Raw genomic sequence first — 23,321 nt, forward strand, 5'->3', positions numbered from 1 at the left:
ACACGATGTGTTCTGATACAATGAAGCCTGTCTTTGATTTGAAGACATCTCTGGAAAGGATTTTTCAGTGAGCGTAGCTTCCAGTAGAACGCTCGGATGAATGGAGGGTTTCTTAAAGTGAACAAAGGACACAGAGAAAAACACAGGAAGCCGACATGTTTCTAAAGAACTATATTTACATAATACTCTTGTTTTACAGAGAACCATATCAAAAGTATAAAATACTTACAAAAACTCTGCTGCAATATATAAAAATAACATCTATCTTCTCCACATCATTAGGAAAGGCTTACATACAAAAAATATATTTATAGACATTTACACAGAGCTCGTTCACACGAGAGAGAGAGAACCCAGAAAACCTGCCGAGCCGTGCTGGAGGGTCGGCAGGAGAGCGGCATGTGAAAACATGAAACCAGCCCAAGCTTTAGAAGAAATAACTTTACAAATAAAATACACAACATGTCTGCAAACGTTTCTCTGAAGACATTATGAACAGTACAGTAGATAGAACAGATCCACCTTAAAAACAGGACCACCCGCTTACAGATCCACCTTAAAAACAGGACCAACCGCTCACAGATCCACCTTAAAAACAGGACCACCTGCTCACAGATCCACCTTAACAAGCTGCGAACTGACTGAAGAATAAAAGCTTCGATGGGATTGGATGAGAAACCTTCAGATGGAACTGGACAGAAACCATCAATGATTTGAAAGGAGAACGCTGACGCTGAACTTGATACTGAATCTATCAGAGAAAAGTGAAAAACATTTGAGTTTGGGGAACAAACGAGAGAGCTAATATGCTGCGCTTAAAAGAAGGATCTGTTTGGAAAACTCCAGAACTGAAGCTTTTTTTTTTTTTTTAAAGACAAGTGCATAAGGTTTAATAATCTCAAAGAATTCATTTTTAGTACAAATTCACATCTGCATAGTGGAAGATTTAGGACCAAAGCTGGCTTACTTTTTTTTTTAAGCCTGAGTGAAGACTGTCAGACAGGTCAGTCCTCCCCCCTCTGAGCAGCCTGTGTCAGGGAGTCTGTAACAAACAGGAGTCAATACATCCGTTTTTCCTTCAGAGTTGAAAATTAAACCAATTCTTGGATCTTAAATGTGGCGATAAGTGTGAGCCAGGGAGACTTTGTTCACACTGAACAAAGTTGAACCTTGTTTTTAAGCGACCAGGGAGAACAACACTTGAAGGTGGCATAAATAAATGTAACAACAGTTTTATGAAACTCTGGGGGTCCTTCTTTACTTCCTGTGAACAGAACTCCACAGGAAGAGGTCAGTCTGAAAAACATCAACAAAACTTTGACATTTGGATGTGAAAACAAAAAAAACAAGGTGTCAGCTGAGCAGATGAGTTTAACGCTTCACCTCCAACTCACGACTAAGAGTACACTTCACTGTGAGTTGAACTATTTGATGTGTAACAGTTATGAGTGAGGCTGCAGACGGCCGTGCAGCAGGACATGGAGCTCTGGTTCTTTAATGCTGAGGACGTGATGTATTCAAAATGTCCAGGATAATGTCTAAAGTAGCAGTCTGAGTAAGGATGTGATGCGCTCACTTCTTAGCAGTATTTCACAGGAAATACGGTGCGCCTCGCTCCCGAACATGAGCCCACAAAGTGTTTTGATTTCTTAACTCCTTACATGCTATCAGTGAATTCACAAAAAAAGAAGAAAAAAAAGGGAGTGATTTCTTTTTTTGGAAGGGAAACTATTGCTTGTGAGTACAGAAAGGTTTGAACATGTAAAGTGTATGACAGTGCTCTGTGCGTCTGCTGCACGGTTAGTGGTCGTCTTCTGATGAGCTCTTGAACTCCCGATTTAAATGAACATATTCCTGTTTTTGCACACTTTACTGTAAATGCTAAGGATGACTATGTGAGACCTAAAGAAATGCTGCTGACTAACAGACACTCTGATTTATCCACTGAAGGAGAATCAGAAAATATTCAGTCTGAGTGAATGTGAGAACTCTCACAACTCTGAGCCGCCAAATTAAGAATTTCAATAAATCAATGAAGATTTCCTGCAGTTGGAGAAAGAAAATGATGATTCAGAGTCACAATACGGACTGAGATAAGATTCAATGTTCTGACAGAAACATGTTTGAACCTCACAGGAGAAATATACGAGCTGTGGGATGTGAGAGATACTCACATGATCAGTTCATGAAGTTTAGTCTGTCTTAAAATATTCACTTTGTATTACTTGCAGGGCATTTCCCTACACAAAGCGGCTGCTCTGTTGTAGCTCTTTAAATAACAGGACATGATGCACATATTTGCCTACATTATGAAAATCATCTGGCTTGGCTCAGAAATCGTGTCTGCTCTTAGTTTTATCACAGGGACATGGTGTGGTTAAATGATACCACTGTAACATAAACAAGAATACAAACAAGCACACACACGGTGACTTGTTTTTGGCAGGGTCATTTTCATATTTAAAGGGAAACCTGGCATTTTCTATTTTGAGCTTTAATGAAGTTAAAGTAGAAAAGAGTTTTGGAATTGCTTCTGTAGATTTCTTCAGCCTGCAGCAGTGAAATAAACATGTTGATCTAAAGAGTTATTTGAGCTCACAGCTCGTAGAAGCTGCTGGACTGCCTTTGGATGGGGATAATTCTTTTTTTTTATTGATAACTCTACCATCATCAATCCTCAACTAGTCCAATCCGAGTCCTTAACGTTTCCATCCTGTCACGTGTTTTTAACAGAACTCATACGTCTAGTTTATATTTTGAGGAAAGCAAACGCATTTCACCTCCAATGAATCAATCCATTTTGTTTTTGTGAGTTATTGTGTTACAATATTTGGATCAAGATCACCAATTTAAAACACCAAACTCAGTCAAATACTCACAACAAAAGAAATGAAGGCAGAGACGATTAGCACTTTGTGTGTTCACTAACATTAAATGGCTGTTTTTCTTCATGCAGTCTGGTTAGAGACGTAACAGCTGACTACCTGCAGCCTTCACAGCCTAACTCACTACTGCAGGCCAAAGAAATCTACCGGAGATCTGTTTATACCTATGATTTATTTAGACCAGGGTGTATTATACTGGTATTACCCTGTAAGTGCCAACGAAACAATTTACTTTGAAAAAGGGTCATAATTTGAAGTAAAATGTGCAAAAACACCAGAATGGTCCTTTAAAGTCACATCAGGCTCATCTGTGTAACATGTTTTAAGAATGATTCGACACTTTTGCTGAAGAACTGTAAAAATAAAATCCTGTTTAAAGGTTGTGACACTGTGTTTGAGTGAAAGTGAGGGTCTGTAGGTGGCGCTGTGGGGCAGGTACAGTGGTTCAGCACTGAGCTGTGGGTTCAGTAGTAGTCTACATATGACTCCTTCATTCAGTCTCCAGTCATCATTAAATTATTCATCTGCACAGACTTCAGTCTGATGAGTCTCTCTGTTACAGAATCACACACAAAAGGTAGAACGCCACTGAAACACGATCCTGTGAGACAAGCCGACATCCAAACTCTAACATGCTTAGTGTCCTCACATTATGGACTTTTACGTATTCTTGATATTTGAGTTATTCATTTCAGGACTAATATGTGACGGGACACCATTAGACCCCTGACAAGTTGAACCACCAGAACACAGTGCAGGATTAAAGCACAAACTTCAGTTTTGTTCTACCAGATGTGGATTTCTGCAGCAGACACTTCATCGTTAAATTGATAGATTTCTTTAATGGAGTCTGGTGTGAAGAGGATGAAACAGGTTTTACTTAATTCCAGCATGGAGGATTAAAATCTGCTGAGCTGAAGTGTCTTCGAGTGAACAGCTGCTGCCATGACTTGACGTGCCGACTTGTTTAGTTATCTGTGTTTGCGACATATTCTGTTTTGACATATTGAGAATGTAAAACACTCCCAACAGACCGTCAGTGTCTGCGAAAACAACTTTGACCATCAAACTTCACGATTCTTACGATCAGTAGCTGTTCAGAGACGGAGCGAGGAGCAGACTGACCTGAAGCATCAGCTCGCTGTCGGGCTAACGCTAACTTCCTCCACCCCCCCCAACTACAGATGAAAACAGCTGATCATCAGAACACAGAAAATCTGATCCATTTCTTCAGGGAGTCCTCAGTGCCTCATTCTCCAGGTGCAGACCAGCGTTTTTTTAGGCGTTTGTGACTAGCGGTGGCTGGCGAGCAGCTCGTCAAGGTCAGCCATCCACTCCTGCGTGCTCTGACCCTTTAGCAGTGAGTCGACCAGCTCGCTCTCGCCAGCAAAGCTCCCCGACGCCACGTTGTAACCAAATGACACCTGCTGCTGTTGCTGCTGACTGGCAGTCCTGCCCACCTGGTAACCTTGGTTACACTGCAGTCCCTGGCGACCGTTGCCCTGAGGCTGTCCGAACGCGGCCAGGTCGGGCAGAACTGCCTGGCTCTGATTGGCCTGCTGTTGCTGAGTCTGTTGTTGATTGGCCATGGGCTGGCCGAGGCGCTGGGGGTTGGGTGGCGCTCTCTGCTGGGCGGCGGCCATGTTTGTTTGCATCATCTGCTGCCCAGGGTTCAGGCCTCCCATTGGACGCCCGCCAGGGTTTGCTCCAAAGTTTGCGGCGTTCGGGGGCATCTTGGGAATGCGCTGCTGCTGCATATGAAAGGCGTTAGAGGGGTTGTTGAAGGCATTGGGGGGCAGGCCGGCACTGCTGGATGGCGACTGGTTAGTCAGCTGCTGTTGCCAGGCGGCGCTCTGGGGGCCCTGCATGCCGCCCGCCATGGAGGGGGGCAGGTTAGCCCCCATGCTGTTCTGCATGGAGCCTGGCATTCGCGTCGCCAGCTGCTGCTGTTTCAACATGGCGGCGTTGGGCTGGGCCTTCAGGTGCTGCTGCTGCTGAGCCAGCAGACTCTGCCTGTAGGAGGCACTCATGGGGCCTAACGTCTGACGCTGAAGGCCAGCCTGCTGCGGGGGGTGCGATGGGAGAGATGGGTGGTTCGGGTGAAGGTTCATGCTGTTGTAGAGCGCCTGCTGCACGTCCACCACGGCCCCGCCCCCTCCGCCCACACACGACGACAGACTGATGTCGGCCTGATTAGCTGCAGGGGGCGGAGCAACACCCCCAGCAGACCCGCCCCCCTGGCCCATGTTCATACCCATCATGCCTTGGTTTTGAGAGAACATACGCTGAGATCCGGGGGCGGGGCCTCCCATCGGACCAACGCTGCCCATTGGCTGAGAAGAAGCTGAAAGAAGAAAGAGGAGCTTATTGTTTAATCTGTTAAAAGCAGAAGTTTATTTCAAATAGTCCTCTTTTATTTGACAGCTATGTTGAACCTGAGTCCAGCTGCTCAGCCTGGAGTTACAAACAAACAAACAGCTGTTATGTTCAGTCATTCATTTACCTACCAAATCAGCTGTGAGAGTAGTTTATACACACACAGTGACGGAGGGAGGAAGAGCTGCAACCTGGCTACGAAACTTAATATGAAACTCACCCGAGACTCATTCTGTGCTCACATTGAACTAGCTGCTCTTGACATTCACACAGCTGTAGTTTACTTTGACACGTTTTACTTCCATCCACAATGTCGTGTCACAAAAAGAACAATAGATGACATAACAATAATTCAGTACTACTACTAAGTACTACTTTAAAAGGTCAAACAGACATGGAATAGTTCATGTATTTTCATGAACTGGTCATCATTGTGAATGTGAGAGTTGAACAGTTGAATAACATCGTCTCCTTACCTGGACACGTTTATTTAATCGACTAAGAATAAATCTATCAAGGTTTTTTGCTACATGGTAAATGTTCTTTCATCCTAAAGTGTAGCTGACATCCACAAGAGAGGCATTTTTTATATACACATTAAAGTGTGGGGATTTTGGTTTTCTCAAAGTTTTCCCACGCACATCAGACAGTCTGAATCAGAAACTGTCTGCAGAATAATCTCCCTCCTTTATTCTCACTGAACCAAACCTTTCAGCTGAGTGTGAGGGGTGTGTGCGTCTCTTCCTCCTGTAACATAAAGCCCCACAGTGAATTCCTCTTTGATGTACACACTCCTGACATGTTGTTCAGTATGTTTCAAATGTGTTCAGGTCAGAAGAAGTTCAAATGTTTCTTTTAAAGGTGGAACGTTTCAGTCAAAACACTTAGCTGTTAAACTATGAAATCTTCTGACACTGATCTGTTCTGCTTTATTCTGACGATTCAGATAAAAACGTCTGTCCTTTCAGATAAAGCAGCTTACTCCATGATAAAATCACACCATGAACTTTTTCTTCTAAAGATATTGCTTTAAAAACGGAGCTACAATCTTCTTCTGCCGGATGATGTGACCTGTGAGGAAACTGTTGGGGATATTTCATGTTCAATTTGGCCGATGTTGGAAACACTGTCGTCTCACCTGTAAACTGGTTGACTGGCTGCTGTGGGAAAGGGTTCTGATTGGCCGGTTGTCCCGGCTGGTCCTGGTACTGTGGTGGGGGTCGGGTGAGGTGTCTCTGCAGCTGCTGGTCCTGCTGACGCTGCTTCTCCTGCACAGACGATGCAAAGACAGCAAAGTGTTAACGAATACTTCAATACACCAAAAATTCATGATTTGAACGTTGTCTTTACTTTTAATGTAATCATTTTTAGAAGTTTTCATTATTATCAAAAATATCAATTATTTTATTGAAACTTTATGATTTTTTTACTTTTAGACAATTAACGTACTTTATTTACTTCATCACATGAAACAAAAGTAAAATCTTCAATGTGAAAAGTATCTTATTAGAGACATAGAGAGAGTTCATTGTCCTGCCAGCATAATGTTACGTTGGACATTCAGCAGCTGAAACTCTTTTTTTACAACCTCCATCAAGTTCATCAAAACTTTAATGAACAAACAGCTCCCTCTACTGTTCAGAGAATTTTAAACATGACCTCCTACTGTTTTCAAAACCAGCTAAAACTGCAACTCCTGATTTATGCTAATAATCATGTCCTGGTTGATTGTAGTTTAATCTGAAATTAAATAACTCAAAGTTCCATTCCTCTCTGTGAATGAAAAAGCCTTAACCCATATTATATTCACCGCACACATGGGACCATAAAGAGGATCGAACACTCTCTGAGAAGCCTGAGTAATCTTACTGCACATACAGCAGGCTTTCCTGGAGATAACTTCTTTCATCAGTGACTTTATTTCAGTGAATTTGTTATTAAAAATGGTAAGCACAGATGCAACGAGGATTTGTGGAACACACACGACGATAAGCAACAGATGTAAGGACTGAACCTCAAACGTCTTCAACTTCAAAGTTAAATTGTTGTTTTGGTCAAAGGAGTCTGGTTGCTTTGAACTGTTTTGTAACAGATGCTGGGATTTAAAAAGGATCTTACACTTCACAGGTCTCACACTGTTTATAAACCATGTTAATACACATACATTGTTCCGGTGCAGATGTTACAGCTGTTGTTACCTGTTCAGCCATGAGCTGCTGTCTCTGCATGTACTGCTGTTTCTGCTGCTCCAGGATCTGCTGCTGGTGTTGCTGCTGTTTCAGTGCTGCTGCCACCGCTGCCTGGCTGCTCATGTATGCTGCGTTACCATGGTTACCTGTCATGGCATTCGCCCCCTGCTGGGCTGTCATGGGGTTGTTCCCGGGGGCAGACGCCATGGTGTTGGCCGGACCCGGGCCGTGTGGAGGAGCGGGGTACGAGTTCTGGTCCTGATAAATCAAAGTCACACATCAAGAGTTAGGAAGTGATCGTCCACGCTACAAACACTCAGAAGTGTTCAAATTGTCCTCTATGATATCAGATCAGATGATATTCATGCAGACATGAGCAACTCCAAAAACATCAACACTTATCAAACTCCTGGAACTACGGCACGTTTCACAAACCTTACTCAAGGACAACAGGCATTTATAAACTCTCATTCATTGAGTCTTATTTCAACTGTTATTGCATAAAACTTGTTAAAATGTTTTAAATCAAATAAATAATGTGACTAAACTACTCAATAAAACATTTACATTTAAGACCTTTAAAATATTCCAGATAAGATGTTCGAACTTCACCAGTAAAATTTGATTTAATACCCTCAAAAGCTTTTCATTTGACGCATTTCATGGATTTAAACCAATAGTTTCTTACTTTTATAAATAATATGAAGTGTGTTGTTTGTTGTGTATGCTTTTCTATTAAGTTATTGATGTCATCCTCACTATTATTAGTGTATAAAGTGTATGAATAAAGTACTACACGTTAGCTTATGTTAAATTGGAGCTCCCTTTGTTTTGTGTTCAGTAGACTTTTGCAAATGAAGGGAAGAATAAAGTTTTCCTGAGATGTTGTACAGCATGAATTGAAATGCATCAGTAGAGTAAAAACACATGAAACCCTGAGTAAAGTAAATGCCCTTTCCATGGTGTCTGACAGTAGAGTAAAGGGAAAAAGTTTCAGCCAGTTTCACAGTTTGTGTTGAGTGGTGATAAAGTGTGAAGCTGAGCCGAGTGTCCGTCTACTCAGAGGAAAAATACAAGCAGAGTAGGAGCAGCTATATTTAAATACAGAGAGAGGGGAATATGAAAGGCCGCTTTGTCACTGCCTCGCTTCGCCCCCCTGTGTGAGCCTTAGCAACCAGCTGCTTCACACACACACACAGAGAGAGAGAATATCGCAGAGGCCTCGGCCGGTCTGAGCAGCTGAACAAAAGCTCCCCCCGCTGCAGCTCAACTTCACCTCCACTCGCCCCCTCCCACCCCCCCCCCCCCCACACACACACACAGATCTGTACTGGTCATCTTCTGCACCTGTTGGACCAAAACCAGTGCAGCTCTGGCTTCAGGCCAGTGTGACTTGCACTGTGTGAACCCATGCTGCACTGGCACACCTTCCTCATGATTATAATAACTCTACTACACCCAGATCAAACACAGATTAAACATTTACTCATTAAGTTTCTTTGCACGTCTTTCAGCTCCCTGTACAACCACCACCACCAACAACAACAACTTCAAATGTTTGATTTAGACTTATTGTTGTTTGTAAGTGTTTCACGTTCTCTCACTGTAATGACATTATGTATCATCATATTATTAGGCTGCTATTCGTTTTTTTTAAATTCATTATAAGTAAATATCCTGCATCAGCGGGGCTTTCCAATTTGTTGAAAACATACGGTCATTTGTAGAAACAGTTCTAGAAAAGGCACACTGAATTCAGTGAATTGATCCGCCTGGGAAAGAGAAAGAAAGAAAGAAAGAAAGAAAGCGTTTTCTTCCCTTAAAATGCCAGTGGCCAGTTAAGGAGGAGAATAATTATATTATATATTTTATTTTACATCCTGAACTTTCTAAATGATTCTCACTTTTATTGTTTTGGACACTGAAGTTCTATTTTTCTCTCTTCGTCACAGTAACATCATCAAGCCGACAAAGCACCCACAGAAACCTCCATCATGTTTGTTATTGTGGGGGCAACCCTCTGTCAGGTACAAGGCCAGCCTGTAGGGGGCACTAGCAGGACTTCACACATAACTAGTTATAGAATTGGTTGAATCTTCACAGTGACTTCTCTTGGCAACAGCATGGTCAATACTGAAGTTAAAGATAAACTCTAAGCTTTCCTTTCACTCTGAGACAGCAGCATTAAACGTCCTTGCATTCTCGCGGAGTTTCCCCTCGCACGGCCAGTCTACGTTCATTGAATGTGGATCAGAACTAAAAAGCTCTTCTTTGTTTGTCTTCAGAGAGTTTTGTAACGTTGCTGTGTCTAAACTGAGTCAGGCAGCAGGAGACAGTTCAGCTGTAACAGACCCTCATTGTTCAGACTGTTCAGCCTCCATCAGTCCAACACAGCTGTGTGGAGCTCAGTTTGGGTTCAGTATATATTTGAAGGACCAAAACATGTCAAATTTTATATTCATCTGATCTAATAAAAAATAAGCCAGAAGGTCTAAGCATACACAATCAGTTTTTAAGACTTAGGAGAAACTGCAGACCTTCTCTCCTTTATTCTGATCTGGGGAATGAAGCCCTTTGTGTGCGTGCGTGTGGTACAGTCCAGGAATGTTCCGGCCTGGTTATGAAAGCAGAGCAGGAACACTCTGATCAGTTTGTACAGTTGTTGTTTTTGAAGCGCTGTTATGTTAGCGAGGATGCTACTGAGGTAGTCAAAGTCTTCTCTGTGGCTGTATGTGATAGCAGTTTTCTTTTAACGATACATTCTGTGTTATTCATAAAAGGATAGTGTCGAAATAACATCTAGTTTGTCAGACGGATGAGTACTAGGCACACTGTCTATAGGTTTCGACAAATGTTTCAGTAACAAAAACTTGCCACTGAATTTGTGTCATTTAAAAATGTGTTCTATTGTTCTGATAAAAAATTGGACTGATGCTTTTGTTAAGATTTTGTACGTTTCATTAATATCGCTCATTGGAACAACAAACTGTATCGTTTACATGTGGTATCAAAGAGTAATAATGTTTGATGTGTGTGTTTCTTACCTGTGCGTGTGGTATGTGCTGGCGGAAGTTCATGCTGTTCTTCTGTTTGATCTGCTGTTGCTGTCTGAGCAGAGTCAGCAGCGCCGCCTTGTTCTGACTCTGGGTGTTGGGGAGCCGCGGCGGCCCCGGCCCTGCCTCAAAGTGCGACAGAGGTTTGGTGTTCTTGTAGTCCGGCATGTTGGCCGACGCCTGAGAGCCTGGTGCGGGTGCGTGGCTAAGAGGCGGCCCTGCTGTCGGGTGACCCAGCATGTTGGGGTGTCCAGTGGGCACCTGCAAGTAGCTGCTTGCCCCCGCCTTGGGAGAGCCTTTGTTGGGCTGAGCCGGCATCAACAGCTGCTTCTGGGCGTTAGGGTTGAAGTCCTGGGGGTACAGGGAGGGGCTTGTGGGCTTGTCCATACCGAATACAGCCCCTAGTGGGCTTTGAGAGGTATTGGCCATCTGAGGCCAGGCTGGAGGGTGGGCGTGGGGCCCCTGATTGTGGAACTTGGCTCCTGGCTGTGGCTGTTTGTGCTGCATCTGGCCGTGGAGGTGCTGCACTCTCTGCTGCTGGGCAGCCAGCTGCTGCAGCTGCTGGGCGGGGGACAGGTCTTTGGGCACGGGGGGACCTGGGGGGAGGAGATGGTTGGGGGGAGGCTGGAGTTGTCTCGGTGGAGGAGCTGGCTGGGATGGGGGTAGAGCTGGGGAGGAGGCAGAGGAGGAGGCGACTGGGGAACTGGTGGGGTGAGGAGGAGGCCCGGAAGAGGTGGACCTCATGTGAGGGGAGCCGGTGCGAGAGTCCTGCTCGAAGGCCACGGAGGCAGGAGAGAACTCGGTCTTCACATTGACCAGATCAGGAGGAAGCAAACCCTGAGAGGATTGTCCTCCTCCATTGCCCACTGGTCCTCCTGCTCCTCCTCCCACCGGCCCAGCACTGCCTGGAGTGGGAGCTAGCTCCAGGGGGTCTTTGCGGTCCTCAAAGCCGTCGTTGAGGATGTCCTGGATGTCCTCGTAGGCCACAGAACAGTTCAGCTCTTCCATGAGCTCTGTCCATTCCTGTTCATTAAGGTTCAGGTCGGGGAACAGGCTGTTGTTTCCTCCTCCCGATGGAGGCATGATGGGTAGGATGTCATCAGGCTCCTGCTTCATCTCCTTACAATGGAAGTCTGATCCTGCTTCCCTGCTGCTGTCCGTTTTCTCCCCAGCAGGTCCGTGGTTCCCGTTAGAGATCAGCGAGTCGCTGATTCCCAGCTTAGAGTCGAGCGGGGAGCCGTTGGTGGTGCCGTTGTCCAAACAGGTCTTCTTGTGCGGAGGGAAAGCGTCGCTGAAACCGTTGACCTGATCTCTGCTCAGAGGAGAACCAGCGCTCTCCAACTTCCTCTTCACCGTCTCCTGCAGCTGTACGAACACACAGAAGCATCCAAAATCAGTAAAAGCATTCAAATGTTCAAAAGAGTGTGATGTAATGAGCCTTCAGAGTCAGGGGCGTTTAAGAGACAAATACTGTACTTTTGCTCCTGTGACAGGGTGGGATATTTAAATGTCCGCCTACCTGCTTGTGTGGATTAAAAAATTTACTCCACTTTTTTTTTTTTGACTGACCACATATTGCAATGATGTATTAAATTATAATGAAGGCTTAGTGTTCACGTAAAAGGAAAGCTTATGAAAGGAAACACAGATGTTCTTTGTTATGACAGTTTCTTCTATTGAGGCTTTTCACAGTGTCTAATGCAGGTATGCCCCTATAAAGGCTGATTTAGCTGCAAAATCTCGAGAGGAAAGATAATCAAGTGATGGTTTAGTGTGAGGGGAGACATGTCATACAGGTTTCTGCTGGAAAGTAAGCCCGTGGACGACCACCATCTTGTCAAACAATCCTGTGTGATGCTAAACTCGTGTGCTAGCGTGAGAACAGAGAAAGATGCTTTAAGTCAATGTTTGTTCACTTCTTCGTACGTTGTAGCTTCAGGCTCAATCTGTGTTATTTGCAATTTTCCATCTCTCCAGCTTGTGTATTTCAAATCCCTGACTTGTGTTAAGCTGCTGCTGAAAACGGCTGTTTCTCTATAAACGACCTGTAAACTGGGAACATGTCAAAAACAGGAGGCGTTTATCAATACGTCAACTGAGCTGTGTCAGTGTGTAGGGCCGCTTGGCTCCGCTCATAGCAGAACAAACAGGAGACCTGGGATTCAAATGAATTGTTGTCTGTCAAAAACACAGTGACAGTTGACCCGCCATCTTGGCCTTTAGGTTGAGCAAATTCACCCGACTGTTCTTATTTCAAACACTGTCACGTTACCAACAGACAAACTGCAGTTTTAACTAATTCTAAACAGCACACCTGGATATAAGTGAAGAAAATAAAGTGCTGTTTATGAGGAAGCTACAGGTGAAACGCCTTGTTCGCTACTTTCACCATGACGTGGAGGCTCGCGGCGTATCAAGGGAGTGATTCGCTGTCTTTGTTGTGTGACTATGACCCATGACTCATAATGGCCAGCTGGAGCTAAAACATTTTCAGTCAACTTTAAAAAAAAAAGGAAAAAAAATCATAATTGAGAAGCTTGAAGTGCAGTATGTACAGACTGCAGGATACGCGAATAAAGAAGATTCATTGATTTTTAAAGAAGCTGCAGATGAAAAAAAAAAAACATTTGAGTTCTTTAAATGTCATCAACAATTCCAGGTTTAGCTTAAAAAGTCTAAGTTTAGATATTTGGATCATGAAGTTAGTTTATTCAGGAGTGCTGAGCAACAAAGCCAGCTGTTCCTTGATGACATAGTTTCTATTTCAGTGTCTACACCAGCACATTTCTGTCTGCAGGGGGCGCTGCAGCAGCTGCAGCAGCAGAGTGGACGGAGTAAAAAGCTGCTGCTGTTAATAGAATCAGCTGCAGGCAGGCTTACATAATGCAGATAACAAAGAGCTTCCTCAGAACAGTCAGCAGATCACATCTGTCCACTCTGCAGGCAGCACAAGCCGCCGGATCTGAGGGAACATTCAGAACGTCCTCCACATCAGCTGATCATCACACGCTGTTCACAGAGCGTATCAAACCTGCGTATCACCTGCAGAAGCCATGAAGAAGACTGGCAGGTGAATCCCTCTCCATTTATAGTCATGATGTTAAACAGAGGAGACAACCTGTTTATTCAATGTCTAACTCTTTGTCCATTTCACCTCCGTCATCTGATTTCCATGTCTGACCCTAAAAACCAGTTTACTCTCAAACATGAGCTGGTAGCAGACTGTTCACATTCAGGCTGGTGGTGTCTGTAGATCAGTGTATTACAGTGATCTGTGAACGTAAGCAACAGTTTGTAGTGCATTACTATAAAAAGCTATTTGGACATTTTGAATATAGTGAGAGGATCCACTCAGTTATTCAAACTGGATCTGATGGAGAACATAACTCAATCTGATCAACACTGACTACGTTGAAGAAGCTGCTTGTTTAGCAAAGAATTTACAACTGAACCTATTCAAATGCACAGTGGGTTAACCTGTCTGCTGCTCGCCCGTCCCACCCCAGAGGTGGGACCGATCCGATCAAATCAGATCCGATATTGAGGTTATTTATGTATCAGATATCGGACTGGTGGCGTCACTGATCAAGAAAGATGGTTGAGTTTTTTTAAACATTCTCAGCTCACTCTGAAGACGTTCAGAGTGAACTGTAAGAAGTGTCCACACATCGTCCCATGACGATGTTCAGACGAGATAGAACAGCTCCTTCTAGGTGATGAAAAGTAAAATCCTTTCACTTCAGTCACAAATATTGAAATTGGAAAATCCTTACAGTTGTTGTTGCTTCCTGTTTGTATGCAAAGCCAGTGCAATGCAATGTTGGGTTTACAACAGCTTTGTGTACCAACAACATCAGCAACAGTTTTGGGTTGTGATGATATATCTGAATCAGTATGGTTACATCATATGATTCAGAGTCGGATCAGAACTGTAAAGTGAATCTCTGGATCTCTAATCCATCCCCGATGAAAGCAAACTCAAAGTTGGAGGCAGTCAACGCTAACAGGCGGTACAAACCTGAGGACAAGTTTACCCACAATGCATCCAACAATAATTAACTTTACTTAGCACAAGCAGTTCTCGCTTTCTTATGTAGCGGTCTTTGAGGTAACATCCGGTGTCTCCACGGCAACAATAAACATGGCGGACACCATAAACCAATAAAAATATTTATCAAACAAAATAATATTGATATAGCATATGTTAAGTCCATTTTAATGACTTTAGGTACAAATTGTACCTTTAAGTTCACATCAAAAGAGAATGTCTGAATTTAAGCTGAACACTTATTTGTCAGTAAAAGAATGAACAGAGCATCCTGACTGTTCATGTCTATTTTTAACAGACTCATCTGAGGTGAAGATCAAAATGCATCGGCCTTCTGAGCAGAGTGGCGTCACAAAGAGGAAAATGTGACGTCTTCACCCAAATATGTAAAGAATTTCCTGATTAGCCCGACTGGTGCCAAAATGGCAGTCGAAACATTTGGACAAAGAAGTTGGCCAGAGGTTGTGCAACCAGCAACAGAGGTTATAATTTTAAATGCATGAAACTTCAGCTGAAAGCAGACAGACCAGTCCAGAACAGGCCCAAAGGGGGCCAGCTGGTGTTTCTGATCTATTTCATATCTCTTCTATTATCCTTTAACACCGCGGAGCTCATCAGAGCGTTATGGACAGGTTCATTCTTTTCATTTCCTTTCAGCTCTGACTGCAGGAGAGTTTGAATCAAGCAGAGCTGCTTAAATCACCTTTTGGAATACGGAGAGACTTAAAGAGCTAAAGGAGTTAACTTCTATAACTTTTTAAGAGTGTATTATTAGTTTTACTCTACTATTGGGCGAGAGAGAGAGACACAGAGAGAGAGAGAAAGACAGAGAGAGAGAGAGAGAGAGAGAGAGAGAGAGAGAGAGATAGACAAAAGACAGGCAAAGAGAGAGAAAGAGAGAGATAGAGAGGCAAAGAGAGACAGACAGAGAGAGAGAGAGAGAGACAGAGAGAAAGAAACAGAGAGATCATTTCTGCCCAGAGGAAAAGGAAATTCTGGTGACTCATTCAACTTTTTAAACCTGAAATACTGGTCTGACCCCACACCCACCCATGTTACCATGGCTACATGTTGAGAAGGGGGCAGGGGGGTCAACAGAGTTGGGGGAGAAACTGCTTTAGCTGCAAAAGCCTATCAGTGGAATTATGGGTATTATAAAGTCATTCAGAATACAACTACTTTATGGCAGAAATTAAAAGCTGTCAACAAATAAATCCATCTCATCATCCCCAAATCTGAAGCATCTACTATTCATTGGTAATCTCTCCTCCAGTCTGGTGCCCTACCAAATAATGTTTGCAAAGAGGCCTGCATCCTCTGGATGGTGACTTACAACCAGTCACCCATGTTTCTAACACACTGGACTATGGTAATGGAAAAAGACTGTAGATGATTCAGCACGCTGCTACCAGGCTTTTGGTGGCTAGCAAGAGAAGTGACCACATTCAGTCTGTCCTTGCACTGCATCAAGGGCTACCTGGGAGTTTAGAATAGATTTTAAGATCTTTTTTAGTTGTTTTAAAACCCTAAAATGGTCAGGCCCCTCCTTATACTAACTGGGCTGGACACGAGAAGTGTCCGAGCGTCGATGGCTTGAGCCCCACAGCTGTGGAGCTCACCGTCAGTGTCGCCTCTAAAAACTTGTTTGTTTGTTTATTGTTTTAATGGAAGTACTATGTACTTCTTTAGCAGGGTTTAGAGATAAATGTTTAAATGACGTCTGTGTCTTATTTACAGCATTAAGTGAGTAGAGTGTGCAGCCTAACCCAGCGGGGGGAGCTCCAGCCTGAAGAGGCTTCATGCCCTGGATCTGTCTTCCTTCTGTCTGCAGACTCTGTTTTTGGGGTGAGGATGAGGGGTTTCTTTCTTTGAGTGGTTAAGATATTCTGTCTCTAGGAAATATGTTGTTTTATTCATCGAATTGTGTTGGTTCTTTCCATGTGAAGCTGGTTTGAAGTTAACAGGTCGTTCTAATTTGTTTTTATAAAGTGATACATAAAGTTATTATCATCAATATTACACCATTGTTAGTAATACAACTCAGTTTTACTGATAAGAACGTACTTCATATCTTTCAGCTTGTTTTGTGTAATTGTGTGATTGAAAATAAAATAAAACAAAAAGGTTCTTGGTGTGATTGGATCTGATCAAAGTGTGTTACATGCAAGCGAACAAAAAACGAAATAAGAGAAACATCTTGCACAAAGAATAAATGTGCTGTAGTCACAACAACTACCGTGACAAAAATGTCCAATGATAGTAACTGCTCAACACTGAGGCCTTTATCTCTTCATTATCAGTTTGAATATACACGTTTCAATAAATGGAATATACAGTAGAGGACAGACGGTCGATTATATTATCCTCAGAAACTTGTTTTGTCTTTGAGAGAGTAAACAGAAACATCCAGAACATTTTTGAGCAGGACGATGAGTCTTTTGAAAAGATACTGAAAGTTTTTTGTTTTGGCTGAAACAACAAAGTCTGTATATTTAACATCGCAGTCAGATAAGTGAAGACTTCTGAACATCTCTGGCATGACTCGTCCTTCAACTTTTAGCGCTCACTTTGTCATAAAAATCCAAAATATCATTTTGGTTCATGTCAGCTTATCTGCGTTAGATTGCAGAGAATATTTGGTTTCTCACACTGATGTTGTCGTTTCACTGCTCAGTCATTGGGGTCATTCAATTTTTTCTTTGTTTCTTTTTTGGCATGTCTTTTTTTCCATTTGCTTGCAGAAACCCAACTGATTACTGACGATGTTTGTGACTTTGAAAAGAGCCACAAAAAAAAAAGAAACAAAAAAACCCAGAATCAGCCACTGTAGCCTATTCGTTTCTCCTGTACATTTAAGAACGAGCAAAAACAACATCAATACCTGGGACAAGTAAGTGGAAGTGTTGTGAAAACAGTCCGCATTGGTTTCATCTGTTTTTAAACCTTTGGTGAGTGACATCACTAAGCCAATCCCAGCTCTGCAGAGGTGATGACGCTTCTCCACCTTCGCTGCTCTTTCTGGCGACATGGTGCAGAGTTGGAGCAAGGCGTTTCCTGACAGTGTTAATATTCAGCACAAACACACGCACACACATTCAGGGACTCACACTGTGATGAGTCAGCTGTGAGGGGGCGGTGGGGGGTTTCTGTTCAGTCTGAGTCACCTCTCAGGACTCCCGTTAGTGTTTGTTGGTCTGTCCCTGCTCAGATCTGATTCTCTAAGAAACTGGCAGGTTTTTGAATAGACACTAGAGAGGAGATCTGCTGAGCTGATAGAAGTTGTGTTTTGACATAGTTTACTTTAAATACACAGAAGACAGACTGCAGTGAAGCGATGCCACGAGCCTCCACAACAGCGTCAGTGCTGCTTGGATAAATCTCTTTCACACATGAACTCTTGTGTGCTTCAGTAATGGCTCCAGTTTCAGTGTCGATGTCACTACACCGTGTGTAAAGTGGTTTCCACAACACGAGAAAACATCATACAATTAAGGCACACAAACGTTGCTCATATTGAACACCATCTCCCCGCCCAGCCGCTTGCTGAGAATGTTCCATGCCTGCTGACTTCACACACAGACTCATCACGACTCTGCACACAGTCTGGATCAGTTCAACCAGGGATCAGGACTTAGGGAATCCTGTCAACTCAGGAGCGATACAAAATTAGCTTTGGATGACGGAATTGTTTCCCATAATGTCTTCAGCTACAGAGGAAAGCTCATAAATACAACTGACAGTCGCTCACCTGCCGTGAGGGTCAGCTATCAGACGGACTTTAGACCCTTCTACAACCCTCTCCTCTGTTTTCATCTCTGCTAACACACACCAAACCAAAACCAAACACGGGTCGTTGTTTTTATTTTATGCTGAGGACAACTTCAGCAGGACAAGTGTCTGTCACAGAGCGACCACAACCAGAGAGAAAGGGAACACACAGGTCACATGACCAGACAGCCACAACACTTCCTCTGTCTGTCATCACTGAGGACATGTACAAAAACTCAAGACACACGCGCACACAAGTGAGTTTCACTGTGGCACAGAGAATCTCACTGATCAGCAGCTTGAGCAGAGGGAGCGATCGATCATCTCTGCAGGTGTGTGTGCCTGATGTTTAACTGAAACTCCTCTCACTTCCAGGGACAGGTGCTCAATAATAAAGACTTTAGATTCAATAAGATAAAGCTTTTATTCCAAGACTTGTTCCTTGATTATTTATAGAGTTGTGATGATTTCTAAACTCTGCGTTTTGGATTCCCATATTCATCATGATTCTTTAGAGCTCTTCATGCCTACAGTTTATGTATGTGGTATTATTTGATCTGGTGATGCATTTATCCTTATCCCATTTTCATGACAACTTACTTTGTGCTAACTTTTATCTGTTACTGCTAATCTTAAACAGGACTCCCAGGCAAAGAGATTTGGAACCACTTGAAAAAAGTTACGGTACAAACCTCTCATGTTGTAAATCGACTTCAACGTTTTTATTGCTTCATAGCTGTTAATACTCATCAATTAAGCGCAAAGTCTTCCAACTGAAATTGATTTTTGGATAAAGTGATGCTGCAAATAAAAAACATATCTGTATAACCTGGTTTGCCTTGTGAATTGTGATTCCTATTGAAAACAGCATACTGTAAAGACAGCACTATTATAATATTCTTCTTCATCCTAATCAGAACCTGGAGAGGATTTTAAATAGTCATTTGTTGTACTTTAGAATATACAGACTGTCTTAAATAATGTGGAGTGAATTAAAGGCCCTGAAAGAAGGAATCACTAATCTCTCTTTAGTTTTATTTGTAACAGGATGTTGATCCAGCATGGGCAGGCGTATTTAATGAAAGTGTTGCACAATTGTAAGTAGAGAAGATTTAAAGAAGAAATCAGCTATATCAGTAGAAACTCTTATGCAGTGCAGATAAAGTCAATGTAATAATACTTTGTGCAATGAGTCATCAGATCAGCTGTGTTTTTTGTAATTACTGATTCTATGAACAAGTGTTTTTTTCTTGTGTCTTTGCACATATAGATCAGCACACTTTGTACATCACTAAAAAAACAAACATGTGACAGCGTTGTGCAGTGAGTTATGAATGAAAGTGTTCAAAGCTATCTGATTCTAATCCGTCAAATTTAAACAAGAATGACAAGCTGATCCAAGGTCATCAAATATTTAGATTCTTTGTTGCTTTTGAATAGCATTGATATCATATTATTAGCATGTACTAATTGATAGCAAGGTCGTAATTAGCACTTGCCCCCAGCCCAGCAGTGTCATGTGAATCTGCTCAAGCTATCGCTCTGACGCGCTGTCACTTGAGCCCAGCTCAGCCAGGATTTGCACCTCTATTACAACAGGTCTACCAGCTCAAGTTGGGTTAAAACCGATGTCTTGGGCTTTGACTCTGTGTTGAAGTAGCAGTTGTAAATAATGTTGTTCGGACATAGCTTTTTAGAGATGTGTCGCACAAATAATACTTATACACATCAGCTGTGTAAATAACACAGATAATTAGTGGACACAAGCTAGGTCTTCAAGGGTAGGAGATAACCCAAAATATGTTCTGCCATTCTTTGAACTTCCATACAGACACAAGTAATTTAGAGTTTTCTCATAAGAATTCAATCTATTCACATTGCAAAAAGCTGCTGATTTTTTGTTTTGATAACACTCAACAACATATATGTTAAGGGATAAACAGGGGTAAATATAATTGTGTGTGGATTGTGTCTGCCTGTCTAAATCATTGATAAGAACATACTGTACTTCAGATAGTGTTTTTTTTTTTCCGTTTTAGTTTTCATGTCATTAAGCTTGTTTTGTGTAACTGATCTACTGAAACCATGTTCAAAAGATTGGCATTTTATTAGCGTATATATGCATTTTAAACAGTGTGCATAAGTTTGCTTGGAACTAAATAAAAGTGTATATTCAATATTGGATTCAATAGTGGATACTATCGGATGTCACGTTATATTGCTGTTGTACAAAACCTCTTAAATATTATTCAATTTTTGCTATAATCATCATATAGTTTAAAATCTAGTATTCTGCCAACCCTACTCTGACCAATGTCCCTCTTGTTGTGTTCATACAGCAGCCTGTATTGTGTGTGTGTGTGTGTGCTCTTTAACATCCAACGTGCCTGTGCACAGTGTCTGCTCACTCACCGCTATCAGGGTGCTGTTCCGGCTCTGCTCCGCCGCCGTCCCTCCGCTCTCCCCGTGTTCCGTGCTGCCGCCTCCGCTGCCCGGTGCTCTCTGCCCGGCCTGGTCTCCGCTGGTCTGAGGCTGCCGATGCTTGTTGGACCGCTTGGCTTTGGCCTGCAAACATCGCTGGTGGAGGGCGAAGGTCTGCTGCCTCTCCAGCTCCAGTCGCTCCAGCGTCGCGTTCTCGTAGCGGCTCTCGCAACTGTTGTGATGCTGCCGGAAGAGCTCGATCCTCCGGCGGAGCCTCTCCATCACCGCGCTGTGTCGCGGTGTAACAAAATCCGCCATCATCAATAAAGACTTGTAGTACACTCCCGGCTCAGGTTGCTCAGGTCCATAAAATGCTGAATTAGGCTCTTTTTCACTCTGGGCGTCTATACACCCCCCCTCGCCCTTTACAAAGACTCCTGCGCTGGCTCCATGCAGGCGACCTTTGTCTTGCTAATGGCCTTCACTCCATTTCCTTCACTGCCGGAGAGGAAAATGAAGGTTTTTGGGTACAGTTTACTCACTTAAACCCAACTGTTAATACGATAAACCTCATGATATACAACAGCTCATTTAAGTTGCTGTGTAAGACAGGAGTCTTGCAAGAGCCACAACCCGCCTGAGTTTAACCCCGAATAAAAAAACACATCACATTTATCTCTGATGAATGAAATAAAACCAACGCCTGCTACTCTTTCATCACAACAATTACAATTTTAGCAATTTTTAAAAAAAAACACGTTTAAAATCAATGAAACGGGCTGCTTTCACAACATGTAACTCACACAGTTAAGCTAAGTTAAGTTAGCACATTCCTCCACTCAAAAATCAAAGTTGAAGCGTCGAACAATTCCCCCAAATCTATCAAGGATATTTAAATCACCTTTTTTTTTTTTTTTTTACAGACAATACACATTGGCTTTTCATAGCAAGACCACAACATCACTTACAGTTACACTATAAATTCGTTGTAGGACCATAACAGGTCCCTAACTTGCCTATAACTTTATTTTGCTCTCTCAGTAGTGTACATATATATAGGTAGGTAGCTTGTTTAGCATAGCAAAAGCTAACTGGCTAGCAACTTCAGTTCTTCGCAAACTTGCCAGCAACCACTCAGTTTGTAAACATGTGATTTTATCAAATAATAAAAACTTTACACAAACGCGGCTTTTCTAGATAATTAAAGCCTGAATGGGTTTTAAATGTACTTACCGTGAACGTGTTGCTCTCCGCTCCTCTACAGCATCTGTCTAACAAACAGCTGATCCTCCGCTTCTAGTTAGCTGCTAGCTGCTAACACTGTGTTTTGGGTGGACGGGCTAACGCTTGGCTAGCTAGCTAAGTGGCTAGCCCGAAACATTTAAATAAAGCAGCATACTTTCAAATGATCTATTCCGAGGTATTGGCTCGGATACACTTATCCTGGCTGGACCCGGGTTGTGATATGTTCGGTTTTTAAAGCTGATAGCGGATTCGTCTGTTAAATCTGGCTAACTGTCCCTCTGTGCTGTTTCTATTGTTTTCCAGCGGACAGGCAGGTCTACGCCGCCATCTTGGAAACTTTCTCTTTTTTTCCATCAGCGACAGGAGGAATGTCCTTGCTCCCGCCTCGCCCATGATTGACAGCAAGGTCAGCCAATAAGGAAGCGACTTAGTAAACTTAAGCGGCCCAACGTTTTTTGTGAAACAGGGAGAAAAAAATGGTCGGTTTAAAAAAAATAATTTATAGAAAAAGACTCACAAACGTCCGTTGTGCTTTTTGCAAAAAGTACAAGTGTAATGCTAATATTCAGTAAAGAGGCGGGGAGCAACGTGTCACACTCCTATGTAATGAATGAGAACGTAAGAAGATAATCAATAATAAAACAAAAAACAAATATAATAATCATAACAATAATAATAAAATAATCAATAATCAAATAATCAAAACAGTTCCACCCACTTCCGGGTTAGCTTCGGTTTAAAGAGTTATCCAAAACGGTTAAAAAAAGAAAGAAAGAAAGAAAAGAAAGGTGACCTCATTCATTTAAAGCTCTTACCGAATAAGAAAACGACCTTTATTGACATATTTGGAAAAAATGGAAATACTCATGTGGAGTGATTAAGCAAACATCCTGAATTCAGGTGTTAACCAGTCAACACATCCCCATCCATCAATTTAATTTTACTGTTCTGATAACTAGTAGCCTACACTTCTGTTTTCTCTAGATTTGAACTTGTCAACATTTCAAGATGCCGGTCGTTTACCTGTGATAATTATCATTAACAAAAAAAAACAAAAAACGACTTACTTTTCATCTAAAATAAAATGTGTCTTTTGAAGGCTTACCTGAAAAGCTTTCATGTAAGTCAGCATCTTTTGCTCATAGCTGTTCTTTTTTTGCTATTTATGCCGTTTGTTACCCGTTTTATTGTTTTTTTGGAGCTGCTGTAACTCCCGAATTTCAATAGTTCATCCTTATATGAATTGCTCTTATTGATCTTTTGTACCTCATTTTAATCACTATAACTAAAAAACCTGTAATTTTACTTGCATCGGCTTGTCTAACATGTTTTTTGT

General features: G+C 42.4%; 1 protein-coding gene across 2 annotated transcripts; it reads right to left on the reverse strand.

Moving 5' to 3' along the window:
- Positions 1–156: 156 nt before the first annotated feature.
- Positions 157–22,380, reverse strand: maml1 (mastermind-like transcriptional coactivator 1). 2 transcript variants are annotated; one of them, XM_079351754.1, is made up of 6 exons: positions 21,974–22,380; positions 20,732–21,029; positions 10,495–11,868; positions 7,460–7,708; positions 6,400–6,529; positions 157–5,229 (listed from the first exon to the last, which is right to left on the reverse strand). In XM_079351754.1, exons 2-6 carry the CDS (start codon positions 21,020–21,022, stop codon positions 4,178–4,180), a joined length of 3,096 nt encoding a protein of 1,031 aa, XP_079207880.1. In that variant the 5' UTR covers positions 21,023–21,029; positions 21,974–22,380; the 3' UTR covers positions 157–4,177. The 2 variants fall into 2 exon arrangements, with proteins under 2 accessions (XP_079207880.1, XP_079207879.1); XM_079351753.1 differs by having other exon boundaries at positions 20,732–21,238.
- Positions 22,381–23,321: the final 941 nt, after the last annotated feature.

The sequence above is a fragment of the Symphodus melops genome, assembly GCF_947650265.1.
Source record: "Symphodus melops genome assembly, chromosome: 9".
Lineage (NCBI taxonomy): Eukaryota > Metazoa > Chordata > Actinopteri > Labriformes > Labridae > Symphodus > Symphodus melops.